The sequence below is a fragment of the Mirounga angustirostris genome, unplaced genomic scaffold, assembly GCF_029215605.1.
Source record: "Mirounga angustirostris isolate CCGP_5_RB_7025 unplaced genomic scaffold, mMirAng1.0.hap1 SCAF_10, whole genome shotgun sequence".
Lineage (NCBI taxonomy): Eukaryota > Metazoa > Chordata > Mammalia > Carnivora > Phocidae > Mirounga > Mirounga angustirostris.
In genome coordinates, this window is record NW_026991718.1 from 124,858,534 (window position 1) to 124,879,883 (window position 21,350).

Below are 21,350 nucleotides of genomic sequence, written 5' to 3' on the forward strand. Positions count from 1 at the left end.
TGAGGTCCTGCCTGTGAGCAGTTAGCGCAGGGCCTGGCACGAAGCGAGCTCCTACGTGGATGCTGGTTGCTGTTGTTATAATGAGCGTCGGCATGGGCTGCAGCGCCCTGGATCCAGGCCACCTGAGTTCAGATCACAGATCTGCCCCTTCTGACCCGTGGCCTTGGGTGAGTTAACCTCTCTGTGCCTCCAGCTCTTCACCTGTAAGGTATGAATAGAACCCCCCTCATGGGGTGATTATGAGGATTAACAGTTACTAATCCAGGTAACAGACTTAGAAGAGAGCATGGTACATAACAGGCCCTGGATAAATGACGGACGTTATCATCGTCTCTTTTATCCACACACATCCTAGTGGGATCAATTGTTCCCCATTTCACAGGAGGGAACTCTGAGGTCCAGAGACACTAGGCAAGCTGCCCAAACTCTCACTGCTACTGAGTGACAGAGTTGGAATTGCAGGTTGCTGTTCTGAGCCTCCAACTTCGGGGGTGAGAGAGGCTCAGAGCTCTGGAGACCTTGGAGCATTTCTCAGGAGGCAGAGGTGCCCCCAGCCACGTACCCCAGGACATAGGCACTGCCTGCACACGAGGGAGTGTGAATCGGCAGGTTGGTACGATCAGAAAACATGTTATCTAGTATTTGCCAGGGCTTCCCCATGAGGACATTGAGTTGCAGTGTTAAAGATGACAGAGCACAGTCCCCAGTGGACTGTCCATTTGTAAAATTAGCCTCTTGAAAATCTCCCTCCCAGCTTAATTCCATCAACTGTTTGTCACCTCTTGCATTATTATCTCCCACTGACAGTCACATGCTGTGGGCCGAGGGATACACTTGAATCAGTTCAGGCCTCTTGTCTTCCTGCTCCACACCCTAGCTGGAGCCTAGGAGATGAGTCAAGACGTGCCTTCCCCTAAGTACTGGGGCCAGCCCCACCTGAACCCCATGGACCGAAACGAGGGTGGGAGAGGAAGAACATCAAGATGTCATCAGAAGAAGGGAAATGAATGTCGGATAATCAAAATCAACTGGTGTCTGCCATTCTTGGGTTCTTGGGGTTGCCTTTGAGGCAGGGAAGGGAGCAGTTCTCCATCCAGGAGTGGGAATGGCACCAGCCTGGGAGTCAGGAAACCTGGTTCAGGTCCCAGCTGTGCCGCTCTCTATGTGACCTTACTCGAGCATGTTCTTTCTGTCCCTTTGGCCTCAGTGTCCCCATCCATGCAAGGGGTAAGGGAGAGTGTTCTACTCTGATGTTTCAAGATGCTATAGGCTCTTTACGTGTAGTCCTTCAACTAGTCCCTGGAGAGAGAAGTCACCCAGAAAGGGTTTTCAAGAAGGAAAGTGCTCAAATGTTGTGCCTCGGATGAGCTTTTGTGGTTGAGAAAGTCCCTGGCAGCAATTCTCTGAGTTTCTTCCCACTCAGGTCAGCGTCTAAAGTCACAGCTTCTGTGGGTCATCGCTCTGAAGCTAAAGCCCTTCCAATTTTTCTTTTCCCTCCAGGCATCACCACATCGGCCTCTCCAAGTGTGTCTCAGCTCTTCGCAAGGTGAGCACCCTGGCCCAGCTCCTTCTGCCTCTGTCCCTTTCTCCCCCTTGCTGGGCAGAGGCTCTGGGGCCAGAGTCCCGTAGGGGAGTCCCACCACCAGCACTTCCCAGCTGAGCCACCTGGAGCACGCAACTCCACCTCACGGGCCTCAGTCTCCCCATCCGGAAGAGGGGGACCATCACGATGCCTGCCCCATGAAATGAGCTAGAACATTCAGAAGGGCTTAGGATGGAGCCTAGAGCAGAGTGTTGAGTGTTGGCTGTTTTCGCCTTTCTTCTCTTTGTTCTTTTTGTTAGTCTTTCCTTCTCTTTCCCTCCCCTTCCTCTCCTTTCCCGGGCAGACTCTTTCTCAGTTCTTCCCGTCCTCCCTTCATCCCTGCCTTCCTCCTTCCTTTCTCCTCCCTTCTTTACTCTGTCTCCTCTTTGCCTCCCTGTCCTGCTCTCTCTGCCTCCCTCTCGCCTTTGCCCCTCTCCTCCCTCTTTCATCCTCTCTTCCGGTGCCAACACCCACCCAGCACTCCTTCAGGCCACATTCCGCATGGGACCCCGAGTCCCGGAGATGGGTGAGGTGGGGCCCTTGCCCTCGGGGAGCTGCCCATCGAGGGGAGGAGACAGGCCAGTAAAGCAGAGACCCCCTCACATGGGCGGTCAACATCAATGCGCCACCAGCGGTGTGCAAGGGGCAGAGGGAGCTCCCTGATGGCCACGGCTCACTGAGAGCCCTCGGGGAGCTGCCCACCTGCAGCCCACAGTGTGGGAGGCCCTGTGGTGGGCCCGGCCTGGTGGCCAAGGCGCCCTTGGTCTAGAGGGTCCTCTCCTCCTGATGTGGACGTGCGCTTCCCTTGACAACACTGGAGAAGTTGCTTAGAAGGAGCACACTTTCTCGGCCTTCCTTTCCCTGCAGATGTTTTGGGGGTTGTTAGTAGCAACAGAGGTCTGTCAAATGTATCTAAACTTTTCTTCAAGGCCTCGGGGTTCTGCTCCTCTTTCTCAAGGGGGAAAGGGCTTCTGATGGGAAACCGGAGTGGAGCGCCTTCTAGTTCCAAGGACAGGTGTAAATTGGGAGCAGGGTCAGATAAGGTTCTGTGCTCAGCACTAAGTGCCGACCCTCGGCACTCACCCTCAGGTGCTGCACCGAGCGGGACACTGGTGGATGAAACCCTCCAGGACTACTGGGTCTGGCGTCTCCAAGTCAAATGAGTTTGTCACGCACTTTGGAACAAGTTCCCCCACCTTCTACCACAGTAGTAGTCGAAAGGAAGGGCAGGAGAACATCTTTTTGTAATTCCGTAAAGTTTTATACCCATCTCACACCTGCCATGAGCCTTCTTATAGAGGAGGAGTTCCGGAAACGAACAAGTTTTAACTAAAGAGATGTAACCAGAATGGAAGCCGACCTGGAGTTGGGGATCTCATTACCATCTACTGGCAGGCTCTCTGGTTAGAGCAGCTAGATACGGGATGTGGGGTACAGATGGCCCTAGTGTCCAGGTGTGGGAGCTCACAGGAGAGACTGGCACCAGGGAGTGGTGAAGGGCACGGCCTCTGCATCAGCTGTGCGCGTTTGGTAGGTTCCTTAGTCTCTCTCTCGGCCTCTGTTTTCTTATCTGTAACGTGGGAATAGGAATAGGAACTGCCTCCAGGGGTTGTCATAATTGTTACGAGGTTTAAATGAGCCAATACACAGAAAGGAATTAGGACAGTGCCTGGTACGTAATAGGCACAAACATTTTTAGCTGTTTTCATTACTAAAGGAGGTGGACCCTATAGGGGCTGTTGCAGGTGGAGTGTAATAGAGAAGTGGCCGCTGCTCAGATGGGTTGATAAAGTCATACAGGGGTACAGACCTAGGCTTGCTAAAGCTTCTGCTTTGTAGAGGTGTGTGTGAGAGAGAGAGAGAGGGAGGAAGAGAGAAACCTCATGGTTTGAAAATAATAGTGATGAATTCAAATTTTAAAAAATCAGTAACTGCACTAGCCAAAGAAATTATATCCATGGATCCCTGGACCACGTATGGCTCCTGGGCCACCATCTTGTCCCCTTCCTGCTAGAACAACCCACCTTGACTTGACTTATTGCTGCCTATAGGGCTGGGTCAAGCTCAGTCCTCTAAGTGAGAAGCAGCACCGTTACAAGTGTGGACTCTGGAGTCGGAGTCCGAGTTTAAATTCTAAATTCCCCCACTTTCTAGCTGTGACTTCAGGTCTCTGAGCTTTGGTTTCCTCTTCTCAAAAATGGGAGTTACAAGAAGCCCTACCCCAGAGAGCTGATGTGAGCATCCAATGAGATACACTGCATGTATCAGGTCTATGAGACAAAATTCGAGCCTGTGGTAAGAACACAGTGGTTGGAAGCACCCATTACAGATGTCTTAGGAGGTGGCCCTTTAAATCCTAGGCCTTTATGGAACCTGTCATTCACCATGGAGAGAATTCATTTGTGTCCCTGGGTTGCATGTAACAGACTATAGGCTCCAGCTGATGTCAACCCAAAAGGACTTTCCTGGAAAATCTGGAGTAGCTTCCAGTGTAAGTGAAAGCAGAATAATCAGACCTTGGAAAAGACCAAGAAGAGGACAGCTTCTGTGATCCAAGCAATAGGAAGGAATGAAAAGACAGGGTCTTTGGAGTGTAGCTGCTGGAGTGAACTCTTCAGCCCAAGATTTAAATCCCCAAGACAGAATCTGATTGGATGCTCTTCCATCACAAGTCCACCCCTTGGCTAAGAGCAGGACATCAATTGGGAAGGTGTCTAAGGGTAGATAAGATAGGACAGATAGGCTGCAGTCATCAGTGGCGTGGACCCAGTGACGTCACACAACAGAGGCTTATTTCTTACTCACTGAAAGTTCAGTGTGGATTAAATGAAACTCCCCAGGGCAGGTGTCCTCTACATGCTGACGCAGGATCCGGGAGATAATCCATACTATAGCTCCGCCACCTCAGTCTTGACAGTTGCCACCCAAAGAGGAGAGGGGACAGGAGGGTCGCAGGGGATGGTTTTATTGGCCAGAACTGGGAGAGGCTTATACATTCTATGGGGCAGAATCCGGTCACATGGTGGAATCTGACTGCAAGGCAGGCAAGAAGTAAAATCTTCCTGGTGCCCAGGAAGAGGAAAATGAAATGGGATTTGATGAACACGTAAGTTGCCTCTGCCCTGGAAAGAGCAAATACCCAAAGGAAAATAAGGAGGAAGGGATGCTGGGCTGGGTTTGGATTAATCTTCTCTCTTTCCATGCAGACCTTGCCCACACATCCTGCCCAGCCAGCCTGCCACGGCCATGGCAGCCTACGGCCAGACACAGTACAGTGCGGGAATCCAGCAAGCTGCCCCCTACACCACCTACCCACCTCCAGCACAAGCCTATGGAATCCCTTCTTACAGTGAGTACCAGACCAAGCCCTGGCTTTCCCGCTGGGATCCCCAACATCATGGTCTTTCTTCTGTCCTGTTGCCTCAGTTAAATGTGAAATGGCAGATGCAGCCAGGCTAATTTTGGGTTGGAAATAGAGGGAAAAGACAGACATATTTCAATATGGTTCTAGTTCAACGAACTATATCAAGACCTCTTTTGATTGCAAGACTAAGAAACTTAACCCAAGCTGGCTTAGGAAAAATGGAAATTTAATGATTCACATACTGAGAAATCTAGAGGTACAGTTAACATCAAGTGTGGCTGGATCCAGGTGCTCAGATGCTGTCAGGAGTACCACATCCTGCTCCAGGTTCAGATGTTTTCCTCTGAGTTGGCGCCAGTCCCACAAAGGTTCTTCCCATGTGGCAGCAAAGATAGTGCCCATCACTCTGGGTCTATATCCGTTCAGCGCTCCACACCCAGTGGAAGGAGAGCGCCTTGCCCAGCAGTCTCACCAGAATCCCTCGCAGCCCTTGTTGGCCCAGACTGGGTCACGTGACCATGTTTCAGTGTAGGCCAGGAGGTCAAAGTGTGAGAAATAAGGAGGCTGAAGCATGTGGATTGTATCTGAAGGAGAGATGGTTCTCTCAAAGGAAAATTAATGGATGCCAGGAAGACAAAAACAACAGACCTACAGGCTTTGACTGTGAGAACCTTCCTGTTGAGAACCAGAGAGTCAGTGAACCTGGCCCACCACCCATGCTCACCTGCCCCTGTCTGTACTGGTCAGGGTTCTCCAGAGAAGAAGAACCAATGGAATGAAGATATCTATGTCTCTATATCTATATCTAAAGAGAGAGAGGTATCATAGGAATTCGTTCACCCAATTATGGAGGCTGAGAAGTTACAAGATCTGCAGTCGGCAAACTGGAGACCCAGGAAAGCCAAAGGTGTCATTCCAGTTTGAGTCCAAAGGCCTGAAAACAAGAGGGCTGATGGTGTCAGTTCTGGTCTAAAAGCAGACAGGCCCAAGACTCAAGAAGGGCTGACTTTTCAGCTCCGGTCTGAAGGCAGGAAAAGACCCATGTCCCAGCTCAAGCACTCAGGCAGAAGGAGTCCCCTCTTACTCAGCCTTTTTGTTTTATTTGGGTCTTCAATTGGTGAGATGAGGCCCATCCACATTAGGGAGGGCAATCTGCTTTATTCAGTCTACAGATTCAAATGTTAATCTCCTGTGCCCAGTAGCTGAGGCACAGTGGGGGATGAGGTAGGAGGGGTAGGCAGAGCCCTCAAGGCCTGAGAAGGATTTGGGATTTTATTCCAAGTGAAATGGCAACTCATTGGCGGGTTTATAAGCAGAGGGCTATCTTCTACAGTCTGGGGTTTTTCAAGATCACTTTGGCCACTGTGGGGAGCCTGGACCAGAGGGAAGGAAGAGGGAAGCAGTCAGGCCAGTGGGAGACCGAGGAAGCAGGGAGACAGGGTGATGGTGGAGGCCTGGGGCAGGACAGTGCACAGACTGAGGGAGACAGATACAGGAGCAATTCTAGAGATAGGAGTGATGTGTCCTGGGAGAGCAACAGGCCAGGCGTTGGTAATAGTCACCAGCGTGGAGTTGCTGCCACCCTCGGTCCCTCAGTGCTCTGTGTCCTTACCAGGGAGGGTAAATAAATCGCCTAGGGTCGCCCAGCTGGTTGGTGGCATTAAACCCAGGCAGCCTGGCCCTAGAGTCCAAGCTCTTAACCACTGAGCTCCGCTGCCCAAGCCTACATCCCGTAAATGCTGGGGGATTACCAGTGACAGACCTCCACCAACAGGTGTGGGCACCATTTCCAACTTTCTGTCCCTCCTGTGCTGGAAGACTCGTGATATAATCACCCGAAGTTACCCCACCTGGCTGACAGCCAGAGAAAATGAAGCCATATTATTTTTCGGTGTAAAAGAGAAAAGTAGCCTTGTTCCCAGACAAAGCATGGCAGGTGGTAAGAGCACATGTCCCGGGCTCACACGGCACCTCTGCCACTTGCTGGTCCTAACACACTGGGCAAGCCATCTCTGTTTCCTCATTCATACAGTGGGAGTGATACCAAGTCTGGCCTCCTCCCGGTTATCGTGAAGATTAAATGAGACTATCTGTATCAGAGGTCAGCTGCCATTTTCTGTAAAGGTCCCGATGGTTATTTCTGGCTTTGTGGACCATACAGCCTCGGTCACAGCTATTCAACTCTACCACCGTCGTGTGAAAGCAGCCAGACAATATGTAAACGAATGGGTGTGTCTGTGTTCCAATAAAACTTTATTTACACAAACAGGAAGTGAGTCAGGTTTGGTCCACCGACCATAATTTGTCAGCCCTTGATCGATACGAAGGGCTTAGCTCACAGGGCCGGCCCAAGGGAAGTGCTCAATCCGTGCTGCAGGGGCCAGGCTGCCATACACACCTGGAGTGTTCATGTCACTGAATAGCGACAGGGAAGATGAAAAGCTCTTTTCCTTCACATATGCCTATGCCCAAGCAAGCAGTGTTTGCTCATTGTCTGGACAAACCTTGTTGAATCTTGTTAGGAAACTTTGCTCACTGATGCTTGGCAAATAGCATTATTTACTTTTGCTGAAACAGCTTCAAGGAAATAACACATTTGAACAAACTAGAGGGAAGGAGGTTAGGGGTATTGAATATGTTTTTCCTCAGTTTATTATGCAGCATTTAAGGCATCTGTAAAAGCATAAAGAGTAATACTATAAATGCCCATGAACTGACCATCCAACTTAAGAAGTAAAAAACAAGAGGTTATTTTCCTTTCTACTCAGAGATACCCACATTCCTGGATTTGATGTTTATCATTTCTCTGCATTTTTTTGTGTAGAATAGAGGTCAGCAGATTTTTTCTGTGAAGAGCCTGACAATAAATATTTTTAGCTTTGCAGGCATTACACTGTCTATCACAACTACTCAACTGTTCCATTGTAATGCAGAAGGAGCCATAGTATGTAAATGAATAGATGTGTCTGTTCCAATAAAACTTTATTTTCAAAAACAGGCAGCAGGTCACTTTTGGCCGTGGGCTTATGTAGAGTATTATTTTGCATGTTTTACAACTTTATGTACATTGTTTCTTTTAGTAGCCATTCTTTTTTTGAGAGAGAGAGAGAGTGCAAGCCATCCCGGGGTGGGGGTGGGGGGTAGGAGGGGCAGAGGGAAAAGGAGAGAGAGAATCCTAAGCAGGCTCCATGCCCAGCATAGAGCCTGACACGGGGCTCAATCCTACGACCCTGAGATCATGACCTGAGCTGAAATCAAGAGTCGGACGCTCAACTGACTGAGCCACCCAGGTGCCCCTAGTATCCATTTTTTTGACACTTGCTTTTTCCACCCAACTTATGTCTGTGACATTTATCCCTATTCATGCATGCCGCTAGAATTCATTCATTTTCACTGCTGTATAATATTCCATTATTTGACTGTACCACAACTTGTTTATCTCTTATACCCAGAACTTAATCACTTAAAACAACACTCTGATATATTATTTCTGGGCTTCTTTGGGTTGACTGGATGGGCTTTCTCCTGGTCTCCCCTGGTCTCTCTCACGCACCTGTATTTGGCTGGCAAGTCGGCTGGCATGGCTGAGCCTCTCTTTCAACCTGGCCTTTAATCCTGTGCTTGCTCACAGCATGCTGGTGTCAGGTTTCCAGAAGGGCAGAGGTAGAAGCTTCAAAGCCACTTGACGCCTAGTCTCCAAAACCCCCATCACTCAGCCACTTGTACCAGTCAAAACAAGTCACAAGGCCAGTGGAGATGCTAGGAGGTGAAAATAGACTCTACCTCTTGACAAGAGGAGGTGCAAAATATTGTGGTCGTGTTTTTTCAATCTACCTGAGTACATCTGAATTTCTTAACAAAGAAGCAGGAATCTGCCCAAACAGGCAGTGAATCTGTTGGCATCTGATGGTGGGTGACATTGGAAACTCAGGAACCAAGAGAAAGAACTCAATACTCTGATCACAATAGACTTCACCATGTTTATCTTACAGAATCCTTTGACATCTTCCTGTTCTGCTCAAGAGGAACAGTGGGCCAGCCTCAGTGCTGCCTCTAAAATGCAAGGGTGGGCTTTTCTTCCAGAAAAGTTTCTGGGGGTAAAAAGCAGGGACTTTCCTCCTTCTTTCCTTTGCTCCCTCATGGTTTGGAAACATTGTCTTCATTCACAAGACTGAATGGGTGAAAAGGAAGGAACCACAGTTACAAAACTAGACCCAGAACTAGAAATGTCCTTTGAAGAGATGTAAACAATTTTTTTTTAAAGATTTTATTTATTTATTTGACAGAGACACAGTGAGAGAGGAAACACAAGCAGGGGGAGTGGGAGAGGGAGAAGCAGGTTTCCCGCTGAGCAGGGAGCCCGATGCGGGGCTCCATCCCAGGACCCTGGAATCATGACCTGAGCCGAAGGCAGACGCTTAACGACTGAGCCACCCAGGCGCCCCGAGATGTAAACAATTTTAAGATACTACTTGACACCTGTAAGATAAACAGTTTATTACATTTTCAATAAAGATATAATATGTAGGCTACTGATGATGGATCAGGCCCCCTCCCTCAATACAGTCCCTTCTCTAGCCTGTTGCTCATAGAATCGGTGCCTGTGCTTTGGGGAAGCATGTCAGACTTTGGCTGGAGAGGGGACACATTTTTAACTGTGGCTTTTGGAGAAACAGGTTCCCCGAGCAGTAAGAGTGGAAGTCATCCTTACAGAGGAAGGATGGTTCATTTGACACATTCCTCCCAAATCCTGCTGGACATTAACCATACATGGCACTACTCCATAGAGTAGGAGGTTGAAAACTCGCTACCCTCAGAGCCAGGCGGAAGCATGAAGCTGATTGCATGTGCAAAATATGAGCCTCTCTTGACCTGCCTTTCCCTTCCCCACTTTTGACAATGTCCTAGTATGTAAAAAAAAAAAAAAAAATACAACTGCAACAAAAAAATAGCACCTTAAAACAAGCATTAATGTCTCAGAGACAGTGCAGAATTTGTGGTGACCTGGGGAACCTACAGGGACAGTCTGCCTTCCCGTGGGAATGCAGGCATGGTGTTGCTGGACCATCTTGTTGCTCAATTGAAGCCCTAAGTCCAGATTTTTTGGTGAAATCTCCTGATTTTTAAACAAAAGCAACTCATTTCAGATTTTCCTTAAAAATACGCAGGCCAAGCAAAATACATCTATAGACTTAACTTTGCCTGACAAACTACCAGTTTGTAGCTCCTGGTTTAGAAGCTGATAAAATTGTGTGCTGTCTTGACTCAGTAGTTCTTCTGTAAGTGACAGGGAGGCATCCTAATCATGTGTCCCCGGTGCTTCTTTTTCTTCCTTCCAAGGCATCAAGACAGAAGACAGCTTGAACCATTCCCCCAGCCAGAGTGGATTCCTCAGCTACGGCTCCAGCTTCAGCACCCCACCCACTGGACAGAGCCCGTACACCTACCAGATGCACGGTCAGTGTGGCGCTACGCCACTTCCTGTCCACATCTAAGGCACTGTCTAAGTTAGGTGGTCGGTCATTCATTTATTTACTTGCCAGATTTCTTGAGCACCTACTATGTGCCAGAATCCATCTCGAGGAGTTAGAGCAGCAGACAGAACAGAATAGATATGAGATCTGCCCTCATAGCAAGTACATGGCAGGAGGGAGAGAGTGACAATAAACAAGGCAACAAATAAACCAGCTGATTTTGGAAGAGGTTGAATGCCGTGAAACAAATAAACATGGTGTTTGGGTAGAAAGTGATGGGCCATTGAAGGGTCAGGAATGGTGGGATATGTAATTGTGGAGGGAGTCATCAGGGAAGACTCTGAAGAGATGACATTGGACAGAGACCCAAAGGGTGAGGCAGAGCCAGCCCTGCATAGACCTGGAGGAAGAGCATTCCAGGCAGAGGGAATGGCCTGTGCAAAAGCTGTATGCGGGGAAAGATCTTGGTATGTTTGTGGCACAGAACAGAGACCAGTGAGGCTGGAGCAGGGTCAGGTGATGTGGGACGAGAGAGTCAGAGAACAGAGCCAAATCATGCAGGGTCCTGAGGGCTGTGGGAGGAGCTGGTTTTGATTTAAGTGTGATAGAAAAGGCAAGTCCCTCGTAGACTCGTGGTGGGAGTTTGGGGCAGGCAGGTAAAGAAGCTGTAATTCCATGCAGGAGGTTCAACGCTCCCATCACCCTAGGGTCGCCTTAGGGAAGAAAAGTCCAATGTATAGTTATTCCCATCCCACATCCCCTAAGCAACTGGCTTACTGGATTCTTCTGTCCCCACCTCCGCTCTTTGACCAACCTAGGACCCCTTCCCTTCTTACAGCCCCTTGGGAGCTGGGATGTTGGGGCTGATGCGTGGAGTAGAGGGCTGGTGGCAGTAATTTGGGGGATCCTCCTCCTGGTATATTTTTCCCTTGATGAAAGCTGATAAAAATGACCATCAAGGATCTGAAAAGTAATATGCAAGAATGAAGGAGTTATGACAAGGCCGTGGGCTAATGAGTGATTGTACTTCTCTTAAAAAAAAAAAAACAACTATTTGCAAGTCTTGTCACTTTATCTTTTTAAATTTTTTATTGAGGAAGTAAGGAAACAATAAAAATGGATACCAAGGGCAGCCTTTCAGGGAAAAACATTGCGAAGGGACAGCAGATGATCTTGGAGTATGTGTAGAGAAAGGGGCTGAAGCGCATTGATGCCCGGCCCTTGCAATAGCTTCCTCGTAAAGGCCCGCATCAGAGTTTGCTGGTGACACTGTCCGCTAACATTGACCACACACTTACCCTGTGCCACATGGTCTTGTGGGGATCATCTTATACAGTCTTCATGGCAAAGCGTTGGTGCTGGTTTAGATTTTACTGCACATGCAATGAAACCGACCGTGTCGAGCCTCTTAGTGGTCTGGCAGAATCCCGTCCCCCAGCCTCACCCAAAGCCCGTGCACGCTCTCTCACTCTCTTCTCCACTTCTGCTGTCACCTCTGGCTCCCCACAGTGGCCTGAGTCCCACTGAAGGGTACAAGCTGCTGGGACCCATCTTCAAGTGGGAAGTGAATTTTGGCACCAATCCTGATAATAAAGACTTGTGCAGACATGAACTTGAACTTGCATTTGGATCACTCTCAGGCCAGTGTTACTAGCTCTGCAAATAGAGATGGGACTTACTGCCTCAGGACTTCTAAGGCTGTGGAGGTTGAAGGGAAAACACATCCCCCCCTCCCCCATTCTGACACCCACCTCCTGCTCTGCAGGATAAGAAGTGCGTTCGTTCATGTAGGAGTGGCTCTCCATCCATCATTCTTTCAGTGTGTATTATTGAGTACAAGTTCTATGCCTGGCACCCTTTTAGGCCCCGGGGGGCACAGCCATCAACAATGACAGTCCCTCATAGAGAGAGACAGACAATAATCAATTAACAAATAAGCAGACTATTACTAATTTTGATAGAGCTTGTGAAGGACAAAGACAGGGCAGTGCGACGGGCAGTGACGAGGGAAGTAAGTGGTGGTTGGTATCACCCAGGTGGTTAGGGAGACCTGAGTGACAAAAAGGAGCCAGCTACTTGAGCACCTGGAGGCTCTCCCAAAGGAGAATCATGAATCTGGGGGCAGTGAGTAGGGAGGATGAGATTGGAAAGCAAAGCAGGAACCACCCCCCTCCCCGGACCAGGACGTATAGAATATGTTATTTCTTCTCTGGTCCTTACAGGAGCCCCATGCTGAGGGTGCCATCACCTCTGCTTTACACGTGATGAAAGCGAGGCTCAGAGAGGGGAAGTGACCTACCCAGGATCACACAGCCAATAAGTGTTCAGAGCTGGGATTCAGACTTGGGTGTCTAGAATTCCAGAGCCTGTGCTGATTCCTCCAAGTGCTCTTTCCGGGACTCCTTCAGGACTCTGTATAGCATCCTAAGCTGCGTATACACCATACACTATTCCCCTTCATCCTCCCAATAGCCCTGTGACATAGGTTCTGTCATTATCCCCATCTTACAGATGGGGAAGCTGAGGCACAAATTGGTAAAGTAACATGCCTAAGGTCACATGGCGGTGGCAGTGGGATTTCAAGCGAGACGGTTTTACTCCAGAGCCCAGGCACACAACCCTCACACCATCCTGCCCTCCCTCCTCTCATAGAACCTTCTAGAAGACGGTTCTTCATGGATGAGCCCTGGCCTACACCCTACCTCCCCACCTCAATCCCTACCAGTCCTTCACAAATTGAAAAACATCACCTGCTCTGTTCCCATCCAGGTTATTTTCTTATCGTCCTTGTGGCCCAGATGCCAGAAGGGCTCTGGCAGCAGCTGGACTCTGTCCCAATTAACTGCCTTCAGTCTAATGCTAATGGCCATAAGCTGCTCATGAGACAGCCCAGGCATTTTGCAAGCCTGACATATTCCTCCTTAAGTATTTTTTTCAAACACAAACACACAGAACGCTCACACACCATGCCCATGTGCTTCCTATTAACTTTTTTTCAAGTTGTTCCAGAGGAGAAATAAACTCTCAAACTACTCTGTGTGTGTTTCAGAATGGAAGACGTCAGCTGAGCTTAGTTTTTCAGACGGGGAAGGGAATGAAGAGGGGACCCGAAAACATGAATAGAGTGAAATTGGTCCGTATTTAGAAGCTGGGATAAGTCTTTCTCCTCTCTAGGAATTAAAATCATAATTTCATAGAAGCCAAAAAGCACCCAAGCAGGGACCACCCCATCATTTTACAGATGGGTAAACTGAGGCACTGCCCTGGAGTGGTTTGTGTAAGGTCACAGAGCAAGCATTAGATAAGCTGGGGTGCCTCCCCCTAGGTCTTTTTTATTTTTAAGATTTTATTCATTTATTTGATAGAGACACAGTGAGAGAGGGAACACAAGCAGGGGGAGCGGGAGAGGGAGAAGCAGGCTTCCCGCTGAGCAGGGAGCCCAACACGGGGCTCGATCCCAGGACCCTGGGTTTATGACCTGAGCCGAAGGCAGATGCTTAACGACTGAGCCACCCAGGCGCCCCTCCCCGTAGGTCTTCTACCTACTCTCATAAACTTCCAGAAACTTCCACGGGGTCATCATCCCTCAAGGCCCTGGTTTGAGATCTGTATCTGTTTGGATAACATTGCTCCTCCACCAAATGTACAATAAACATAAAAGAGAAAAGTTCACAGCACTCGTTCAGCCTTCGCTTCGTTGTTTATTTTCTTTTTTTAAGTTCACCCAAGGGTTTTTGTAACTGAAATGTATTTCTTACGGGTTTGATTTTTTTTGTTGTTTCTTTTCGCTTCTCCTGCTGAAACAATGCTATTCGCAGAAATGGCCTAACAATGAAAAAGAAAGGAAGAAAATGTCTTGAGAGTGTATTGTAAGAACTTGCTGGAGCCATGCAGGGGTTGAGAGCCCAGACCTGGGCTGCAGTCACGCCTCGCTGTGTCCCGCACGCTCCATGAACTTGGGGGAGGCACTTGACTTCCCTCTGTCTGTTCCCTCACCTGTGAACTGGCATCCTAGCAAAAGAGATGACCTCACGGGACTCTCGGGAGGTCTAATTGGAATGATTCCTGAGCATATCAGAGGAGGTCCATAAAGGCTGGGTGCTCTTTTTATTATTCCTGTTATTTTTTTTAATTTTTTTTTATTCTTATGTTAATCCCCATACATTACATCATTAGTTTTAGATGAAGTGTTCCATGATTCATTGTTTGTGCATAACACCCAGTGCTCCATGCAGAATGTGCCCTCCTCAATACCCCTCACCAGGCTAACCCATCCTCCCACCCCCCTCCCCTCTAGAACCCTCAGTTTGTTTTTCAGAGTCCATCATCTCTCATGGTTCGTCTACCCCTCCGATTCCCCCCCTTCATTCTTCCCCTCCTGCTACCTTCTTCTTCTTTTTTTTTTTCTTAACATATATTGCATTATTTGTTTCAGAGGTACAGATCTGAGATTCAACAGTCTTGCACAATTCACAGTGCTTACCAGAGCACATACCCTCCCCAGTGTCTATTACCCAGTCACCCCCTCCCTCCCACCCCACCCCCCACTCCAGCAACCCTCAGTTTGTTTCCTGTGATTAAGAATTCCTCGTATCAGTGAGGTCATATGATACATGTCTTTCTCTGTTTGACTTATTTCACTCAACATTATTCCTGTTATTTTATATATATATGTATAACCTAGGCATTAAAAGCAGTAACCCTGAAGTCAAGCTAAGTGAACTTCCCAGTTCTGCAGTGGACCAGCTTGTGACACTGAACCCGTTCCTTCTCAGTATCTCAGGTTCTTCCCCTATAAAATAGGATACTGATAGTACTTACATATGGAGTGCGACGATAATTAAATGAATTAATTAATGTATGTAACGTATTTAGAGCAGCACCTGGCATAAACTAAGTGCTCTCAAATGTTAGTTGTTATTACAGGTGACCTTTGAACAACACAGGTTTGGCCTGCACCAGCCACTTACATACAAACTTTTTTTTTTTTAAAGATTTTATTTATTTGATAGAGACACAGCGAGAGAGGGAACACAAGCGGGGGGGGGGGGGGGAGAGGGAGAAGCAGGCTTCCCACTGAGCAAGGAGCCCAATGTGGGGCTGGATCCCAGAACCCTGGGATCATGACCTGAGCCGAAGGCAGACGCTTAACGACTGAGCCACCCAGGTGCCCCCAAACTTTCTTTGATAAATACAAGACAATCCTATACATGTATTTTCTGTTCCACATGATTTTCTTAATAACTTTTCTTTTCTTAGCTTACTTTATTGTAAGAATACAGTATGTAATACATATAACATGCGAAATATGTGTTAATTGACTGTTTAGGTTATTGGTAAGGCAGTGTAGACTATGAGTAGTTCTCTTTTTATCATTTCTTTCCCCATCATGATAAGCATACTCTGTAGTAGTTAAGTTCTTGAGGAGTCAAGAGTTAAATGGGGAATTTTAACTGCACGGGTTGTTGGCACTCCTCGCCCCCATGTGTTCAAGAGACAATTGCACTGCTATCCTAATTTCAGGTCTGATGGTCTGTGTTCTTCCCAAGTTCACCTGTATTTCCTGAACTCTCAGTTTTACTAAGTAGTCCCGGTAAGAGGAAAGAGGAATGCGAATTTGAGAGACTGTTGAGTCTTTCACAACAGCATAAACTCCCCTTCTGGTGAAATCTGCATTACAGGGGGACTTTAAAATAGTAGAAGAGCTCTTCAGTGGGGTTTCCTTTTGTATTTACCAAAGGCCAGGAAACATTAATACCGTTACTACCGAGGCTCAGAACCCAGCATGAGCTACTGAGGAACATGGGAAGCATGTGATTCGGGGATGGGTAGGAGAATTAAAAGCCTAGCAAAAGCGTTTGTAAGCCAGTGATCTCAGCCAGAGACTTCAGGGGCCAGTTTGTGGGGGATTTTTGAAGTCTTGCATGGTTTCTGACACCAGAAAGCTTCGTGACTTTGGACAAGTCACTGAACTTTCAAGATCTGTATCTCACAGCTCTGGTGTTCATAGATGCTCACTGAAAAAATAGGTCGGAAAAGTTCATAGTCAGCTGCATCAAATACATTTGATAAATAGTGAGCAGCACAGAGTTAAATAGATGTCTTTGCTGCAGGACTTTTCAGATCCTTTGCAGCCTGATAATGCCTGTGGCTCTTCAGGAATGGAATTCAGTAGCTAGTTTTTCTGGGTAGATTGAATAGGGACCTTCTCTTCAAATGACTCCTCTGTACTCAGCGGGAAGTCTTGGGTGTGATGGTCCTTAGAGCCCTTTCTGTGTTAAAATTGTTTGAGTCTCTAATTAAAAAAAAAAATGCTGAGGGGTGCCTGGGTGGCTCAGTCGATTAAGCGTCTGCCTTTGGCTCAGGTCATGATCCCAGGGTCCTGGGATCGAGCCCCGCATCGGGCTCCCTGCTCGGCGGGAAGCCTGCTTCTCCCTCTGCCCCTCGCCCTGCTTGTGCTCGCTCTCTCACTATCTCTCTCTCTGTGTCAAATAGATGAATAAAATCTTTAAAAAATAAAAATTAAAAATAAATTAAAAATGGTGAACATGCATGTATTTTCTTTTTTATGTATTTTAATAGTTTGTTTTTGCAGATAAAATTCACATATCATAAAATTCATCCTTTTTAAGTATACAGTTCAGTGCTTTTACTCTATTCACAAAGTTGGGCAACCATCACTACTCTCTAATACCACATTTTCATTACACCTTTTTTTAGGGTTCCTGGACCCAAATCCAACAGGGGAGTCCTATACACACACACCAAGCAATTCTCAGACACCATGTTGGTGTCCGAGAATTCAGCTCAATTCTGACACTATCTACCCGGAGACAGCATCAGATTCCACAGGTTAAGGGTTCAGTCCTGCAAGACTACCTCATCCTCCCTTCAGATGCCAGGCATAAGCCCTGCCTGCTATCGCTCCTTCTGACTGGCTACTGGTTGGAGCTTCCAATGACCCCCTCCTTAGGTTCAATTAATTTGCTAGAGTGGCTCTCAGAACTCAGGGAAACACGTTTACCAGTATATTAAAGGATATGAATCAATAGCCAGATGAATATGTATCTCACATAGGGCAAAGTCCTGAACAAAGGAGCTTCTGTCCTCATGGAGCTTGGGGCCTGGCTCTGTGGCACATGGGAGCATTCTGGTTCCCCAGGCATGGAAGCTCCCTGACAAAAACCAAAAAGCTGCTCTCTTGGGTTTTTATGGAGGCTTCATTATGTAGTAATGATTAGCTAAGTCACTGGCCCTTGGCTGATTCAACTTCCAGACCCCTCTGCTCCCAGAGGTCAGGGGGTGGGACCGAAAGTTCCAACCCTTTAATCCACGTGGGTGGTCCTCCTGGTAACCAGCTCCCAGCCTTGCATAGGTCCAAAAGTCACTTCCATTAATAACAAGACACCTGTTTCACCTTAATGGCTCTGAAGCATTTTCAGAAACCGGATGAAGACCACATGTATCTGAAAATTATAATTTGGTCATCTGAATGATCAAATATACATTTCTTATAAATTATTATGTCATAACCCCAGAATGAAACCCCATGCCCTTTAGCCATCACTCCCAATTCCCCTCCCACCAATATATTTTCTTTTGTAATAAGGGAAAAAAAGATACATTTAAAATTACTCTTCCTTTATATTATTTTTTTGAGCAGTTTATGCATTTACCTAGTTTAAATATCTATAGAAATCCCACCCTTGTCCCACATCCACTCAGTTTCCAAAGCCCCAGTGGTTAACCATTTATACTAAGTTCTTGTGAACCCATCCAGAACTGGGGTGTTTTGGTTTTTTTTTTTGCAAGTATAAGCAAACATGAAAATCGGCAATTAGATCTCATGTTTCTATGATAAGAATTAGCTCATACGTGATTCATAAATAAGGAAATGATGCCAACTCTATTTTCAAATGATAACTCTGAAGTTGCATTGGTGCATTTGCTTTTCAAATTTTCTCCTTATCACTGGTTTTAAGAAATTTCATTTTTGATGTCTTGGTGTCATTTTCTTCATGATTCTAGTGCTTTGGATTCATTGAGCTTCTTAATCTGTGAGTGTTTTTATCAAATTTGGAAACATTTTGGCCATTATTTTTTCAAATATTTCCTCCCTACCATGTCTTCAAATTCACTAATCTTTTCTTCTATAGTATCTGATCTGCTGTGAATTGCACTCAGGGCATTTTTTTCATCTTCACGAATTTGATTTGCATTTGTTCATGTTTTTGTTTTTTTCTTTTTCTTTTTTTTTTTAATCTTTCATGCCTCTATTGAACATGTCCAGTCTTTCTTGTGGCTCCTTGAACAGACAGAATACAGTTAATAGTAACTGTCTTAATGTGTTTGTTGGCTAGCTCTGTCATCTGTATCATTTCTGGGTTATTTTTCATTGATTTTTCTCCTTGTTATAGGTCATATTTCCTGCTGCTTTGCATGCATGGTAAGTTTTGATTGTATGCCAGACGTTGAGAATTTTACCTTATTGGGTGCTGGACATGTTTATATTTCTATGAATATTCATGAGCTCTGTTCTGGGATGCAGTTAAGGTGCATGGAAACAGTTTAATCATCTCCAGTCTTGCTTTCAGCTTTGTTAGGTAGAGCAGGGCAGCGTTTGGTCTAGGGCTCTCTGGACCTAACAAAATTTTCCCATTACTGAGGAAGCCTTTCTGAGTGTTCTACCCAATGCCCCATGAACTATAAGGTTTTTCCACTCTGGCTGGCAAGAGTAAGAACTATTTACAACTCTGTTGTGAGCTCTGAGGATTGTTCCTTCTAATCTTTTCAAGTGGTTCTCCTCCAACCTTCGTAATTTCCTCCCAGGCTCATCAGGATGCGGGTGGACACCCGAGGGGAAATGTCCGCAAATGTCCAGAACACTCTCGCAGAGCAGCTCTGTCTTCTGGTACTCTGCTCTATGAATCCTCCCCATTACTTTGGCTTCCATGGACTTGCAGCTCCATCTGTTCAACTTAGACCACTGGGTGCCATCTGGGTGGCCCTTCCTGAAAACCCACCACGCTGGGGCAGTCCCATGGCTCACCCCTCATTTCCCTGCTCTCAAGGATTGCTGTCTTTCACTGTCTAATGTCCCATGTCTTGGGAATCTATTTTTTAAACTATTTCATGTGGGAGGATAAATCCAGTCCCCATGACTCAATCTTGGCCAGAAGTGGAAGTGCAGCTGCGTTGGTTTGTTTGCACTTTTTCCCAGCACATATGCTAACAGCAGCTGAATGCAAAATACATAACATGGGTAAAGGCAGCAAGCCTTGGAGGAATACAGTTCGGTCCCTGGTGCCCTGTGTTCTTCCTCTGACCTCAGATGGGCCACATGCTCTGGTTTTGAAGAATTTATTTTACAATTTCCCCAATCTTTGGTGTATTTTTCCCTGGTTTCCATAATTTCACCACCTCCACGTTCCTTATACCCCCTTCCACCAAGATAATTCCACCTCCTTTTTAAAGCTGAGTCTTCTAATGGAGCGCTTCTCTATTTATTGCTCTTTTTTATTGAGATTATTATTGCTTTTGTTAATGCTGTGGTTACAAAGTTGTGTTGCTTTTGAGCAGTCTGCCCCGAGCCTACTTTTTCCCATAAGGCCTATTATTTCAGTGCACAGTTTTGTACAACACATGGCCTTTCAGGAAGGCTTTATCACATTATGGCAGTAACACTTGTAATATATAGTAGCACTATATATTCTTATTTTCATAGGTAATGTTCATATGTGGTCTTCTGCACTTCGCTTTCTTCATTTAGCTATATACTGAAGAACTTTCTAAGACAGTGTCTAGAAAGAGCCTCCTCTGTTTTCACAGATGCCTGTTATTCCATTGAATGATATGCTGTAAATGATTTAATCAGTTCCTCATTGGGTGTTTACAATAACCACCAATATGGCTATGAATAACCCTGAATGTGTATCGTTTTGTTTTTCTGCAAGTACATCTGAAGGGCAGGTTTCGCAGAAGTGGAATTCTGGGTTGAGGGGAAAGTCCATATTTAAATTAGGTAGATATCTCCAAGTTACTCTCCATAGGGATTCTACCAATTTAAACTCCCACCAGCAGTGTCCGAGAGTGCCTGTCTGGCCAACCCAGCATCATCTAGTTATTGGGTGTTCTTTCCAATCATATGCATAAAAAAGAGTTTCTCGGTGTAATACTGATTTGTGTGTTTTATGAGGTTGAGCATCTTTTCAGATCTTTAGCCAATTTGTGGTTACTTTTCTGTGAATTAGAAGATTAGATATGAGGGGCACCTGGATGGCTCAGTCAGTTAAGCGTCTGCCTTTGGCTCAGGTCATGATCCCAGGGTGTTGGGATCGAGCCCCGCATCGGGCTCCCTGCTCTGCAGGAAGCCTGCTTCTCCCTCTCCCTCTCCCCCTGCTTGTGTTCCCTCTCTCGCTGTGTCTCTCTCTGTCAAATAAATAAATAAAATCTTAAAAAAATAAAGATTAGATTTGAGGCATTATGCAGAAGAAGAGAGATGAGGTGTCAGGCATACCAAGATTTAAGCATATTATAAAGCTTCAATAACCAAAACAGCTTGGTTTGGGTACATGAATAGACTGATTGACCAATACTGGGGAGCACAATGCCCGGAAAAAGACAAAACATATCCAGGAATTTTATACATGGGGCAGATGGCATGTCAGTGGGAAAAGATAGAATATTCAATGACTTGTGTTGGAACAACTCATTAGCCATCTGGAAGGGAAAAAATCCATTCCTTTTACTATATATCAGGAAAAAAAATCCAAATGGATCAGCAGGGTTTTTTTCTTCAAACTTTTATTAAAATTCTAGTTAGTTAACATATAGTGTCATGTTGGTTTCAGGAGTAGAATTTAGTGATTCATCGCTTTCATATAATACCCAGTGCTCAAAACAAGTGCCCTCCTTAATACCCATTTGGTCA

The 21,350-nt window shown here is 46.4% G+C and overlaps 1 protein-coding gene across 1 annotated transcript in view; it reads left to right on the top strand.

Moving 5' to 3' along the window:
• Positions 1-21,350, top strand: part of EYA2 (EYA transcriptional coactivator and phosphatase 2) — a 267,958-nt gene that overhangs the window by 98,149 nt on the left and 148,459 nt on the right. The window contains exons 3-5 of the mRNA XM_064573294.1: positions 1,501-1,546; positions 4,789-4,931; positions 10,287-10,403. Of these exons, the coding sequence (XP_064429364.1) occupies positions 1,501-1,546; positions 4,789-4,931; positions 10,287-10,403 (306 nt within the window). The remainder of the gene's footprint in view (positions 1-1,500; positions 1,547-4,788; positions 4,932-10,286; positions 10,404-21,350) is intronic.